The 3015-nt window shown below is 60.7% G+C and overlaps 1 protein-coding gene across 1 annotated transcript in view; it reads right to left on the bottom strand.

Annotated features, from left to right (window-relative positions):
• Nucleotides 1–3009, bottom strand: part of LOC108445229 — a 14589-nt gene extending 11580 nt beyond the window's left edge. Inside the window, exons 1-5 of the mRNA XM_017728386.1 lie at nucleotides 2326–3009; nucleotides 1854–2001; nucleotides 1422–1609; nucleotides 1195–1332; nucleotides 794–908 (exon numbers count right to left, since the gene is read on the bottom strand). Of these exons, the coding sequence (XP_017583875.1) occupies nucleotides 794–908; nucleotides 1195–1332; nucleotides 1422–1609; nucleotides 1854–2001; nucleotides 2326–2468 (732 nt within the window). The 5' untranslated portion in view covers nucleotides 2469–3009. The remainder of the gene's footprint in view (nucleotides 1–793; nucleotides 909–1194; nucleotides 1333–1421; nucleotides 1610–1853; nucleotides 2002–2325) is intronic.
• Between the last annotated feature and the right edge of the window lie 6 nt (nucleotides 3010–3015).

A 3015-nucleotide genomic window follows, 5' to 3' on the forward strand; every position in this document is an offset into this window, starting at 1 on the left:
AAGACATCAGCATCAGCTGCTTGGGGCTCACCTGGGCGCAGGCCTGAAAATCCACAGGGCACAAATCTCCGGGTAGCAGCCAGTGGCAGTGGCTGGGGGCACAGAGCCTTACATTGTCAAGGAGTGGTAGGAGCACCTCAGCCAGCTGCAGGGCGATGGGGCTGGATATCAGCATGTTCTTGTCCAAGATTAAAGAGCTGAGTACCATGACCGTCATCAAAGCTATGTTTCCGTCTGTGTCCCACAGGAGCTCCATGAGCCTTTTAGTCAGTCTCGACATCCTTTTGGTCTGTGCGGAACACAAGGCTGTGAACCCCTACCCTGCAGGCGCAGGGCCCAGAGGCCAAGCCCTGTCCTGAAGCACTCGGGCAGCTGAACCGGGAGGCAGGAGAGCTGGAAGCAGCTGCCTCAGTGCCCAAAGCCCAGGCAAGCCCAAGGGACTGCATTCTCCAGCCCCACGCTGCCAGCGCAGCTTCAGCTGCTGCCCCCTTCTCACCATCGAGGGATAATCAACGAGCTCGAGAAGGCCTCTGAGTGCCAGGCGATGCCTCTCCCTGCACTCACTCCGCAGGTGCCTTGACAAGATTTTCAGGACTCTGTTAGCACCTCTTTTACTCAAGTCCAGGCACTCGAGGACCTGAAAGGCACAGGGCAGTGACAGGAGCCCGGAAGCGCCCAGGGCTGGGCCCAGGCAGCAGCGCAGGGCGCGGGCACCATCCCAGGCAGCTGCGGCTACGGGAGGGCAGAGAGCTGGGAGGCAGCTCAGCGAGGCAGTGCTGGCCGTCAGTCTCACCTCCACAAGGAATGCTGTGGCAGGCAGATCCCAGCGTGGCTTCTCCTTGCTGAGCAGCCTGAGCAGGTGGAGTGCGATCCGGGAACACATGGGTATGGAGACACAGGACATTTCCCTGGCAAGAGGAAAAAGGAACCAAGGCCATGAGCCAGGGGGGGCAAACCTCTCCTGGGACAGACTCACACAGGTCTGGTCTAAAAAAAAAGCCCTACCAGCCTGCAAGGGGACCTGGGCCCTTTGGCAGGTGTCTGCTCCTGGGCACCCTGCTCTCCCGGCCTTTTGCAGTCTGCTCAGCCGTCCCCCAGTGATGAGGCCCTCTGGCCCACGACCACAGGGACTCTGTGGGGCACCCGGGGCACAGGGCACAAATGTCGAGGCCAGTGGGGAGAAGGGGATCTCACCTGGCCAGCAGACCCATGGCGTTGTGCTGGGTGTCAGCGCAAAGCAGCATGTCCCAGCCACACTTGTTTTCCATGGCCACCACCACATCCTCATAGTCCAGTTGGCAGAGCAGGGCCTTCAGGGTCTGCACTGCAAACCTGTGTGCAGAGCAAAGCCCAGGTCAGGCTGAGAGCACTGGCTCCTGCCCTGGGGACATGGGAGGGACAGGAGGACTGGCATGGAGCACCTGTTGGGGTCGGTGGCAAGGCCGTGTTGCTCCTGGCATACTCTCCACAAGTTATTGATCTCCTCTGGCATCTCCACTGTGCTGAAGAACACTTGGAAGAGCAGATTCACAAAGAGGCGGGGCAAATACACTGTCACTACATGTGGGACACAGGGCACCTGGAGGATCTTCCACATCACCACAGTTGCCTGCAAAGGACAAACCACCTCAAGACAGCACTCAGTGTCAAGGTGTCCATGTGGCAGGTCCAGAGCATGGAAGGGGAGGCCAGGGGAGACGCAGGGGGAGCACAGGGCCTGGTGTCCCTGAACCTGCCCCTAGCCCAGGTTTCAGCCCAGCACCTGAGGCAGGGAGATGCAGTGGGGGGAGGAGGATGGGGAGCTGCTGGAGCGGAAACCTAGGGGCAAGCAAAGGCCAGTTCCAGAAACTCACAGCCAGGGCAAAGACATCTGTGGCATCCCCATCGGAGGTGCGCGTGCTGTGCTCTGGCCAGCTCCCCAGCACATCGAGGAGTAGCAGCATGACTGTCTTTGCAGTCCTGAATGAGCACATGAGTGTCTTCCACATGGTCATAGCAGCTCTGTGGGGTCAGAGCTCTGTCTCAGGGGAGATCTTGGCCACAGCACCATGGCCTGGGCAGCAGCGGGGACCTGAGCTCGCTGTCAGCCTTGCCTCTGCGCACTGCTCCTCACCAGCAGCACACAGGCAGCCCACCCCTGTGGGAACTGGCCCCTGAGGGGCAGAGAGGGAGCATGGCAGCAGGCTCAGGGGCTGACATGCCAGGGCTGGGAAATGGGAGGAGACAGAGGGCCCTGGAACTCTGCGTTTGTCAGGTACCTGGGACAGGCTCCACAGGGTGAGGGGCTGGTGAGCCCTGGGCCATCTGGGCAGGTGGGCCCCATACCTGTCACATGATGGGGCCACACGCAGCAGAGTCATCACCACATCAGTGGGGTAGGCCTCAGTCAGATCCAGCAGGGTCCTGGACAGATTGTACTCAGGATTGTACTCATTGGACAGGAGCCACTGGTGGATGTACCTCACCATGGCAGGCACCTGGAGAAGGCACAGGGAGAGTTGCAAAGCTGCCAGAGAGAGTAATGTCCCCAACTTCCCAGGGAAGTGCTTCCCTTCCCAGCACACTGTGATGGCCTCAAAGGCTTAAAGTGACCAGCGGGCGTGGCTTGGGTGGCCAAGCGATTCCTGGGGGCTCCAGCCCTGGCCACAGGCTGCTTACTTGCTTTTGGCTGGAAACGCCCTCCTCCACAAGCATATCCAGCAGGGCGGCACTGGTCTTGGTTTTGAAGATGTGAGGGTATGCTCTGACCCCAGTGCCCGTGACGCTGCTCTCTTCCTCCCGAATTCTCCTGATGAATTTGCAAATCATCTGCAGGAGAAGGGCAAAGAAGGGAGGGATGTTCCATGGGGTGCTGCCAGCGCGGTGCTCGGCTGAGCAGCGACAGCAGGCCCAGCCCGGGTGGGGATGGCTGCAGGTACCTGCGCTGTTCTGCGGAAGCGGCCACGGGCGGGGCCCTGCTCTTGTGTCCGGTCCACGGCTGCATCTGGCCAAGAGCGGGGGCGGCCGGAGCTGAGG

Source organism: Corvus brachyrhynchos, unplaced genomic scaffold (assembly GCF_000691975.1).
Source record: "Corvus brachyrhynchos isolate BGI_N302 unplaced genomic scaffold, ASM69197v1 scaffold1013, whole genome shotgun sequence".
Classification (NCBI taxonomy): domain Eukaryota; kingdom Metazoa; phylum Chordata; class Aves; order Passeriformes; family Corvidae; genus Corvus; species Corvus brachyrhynchos.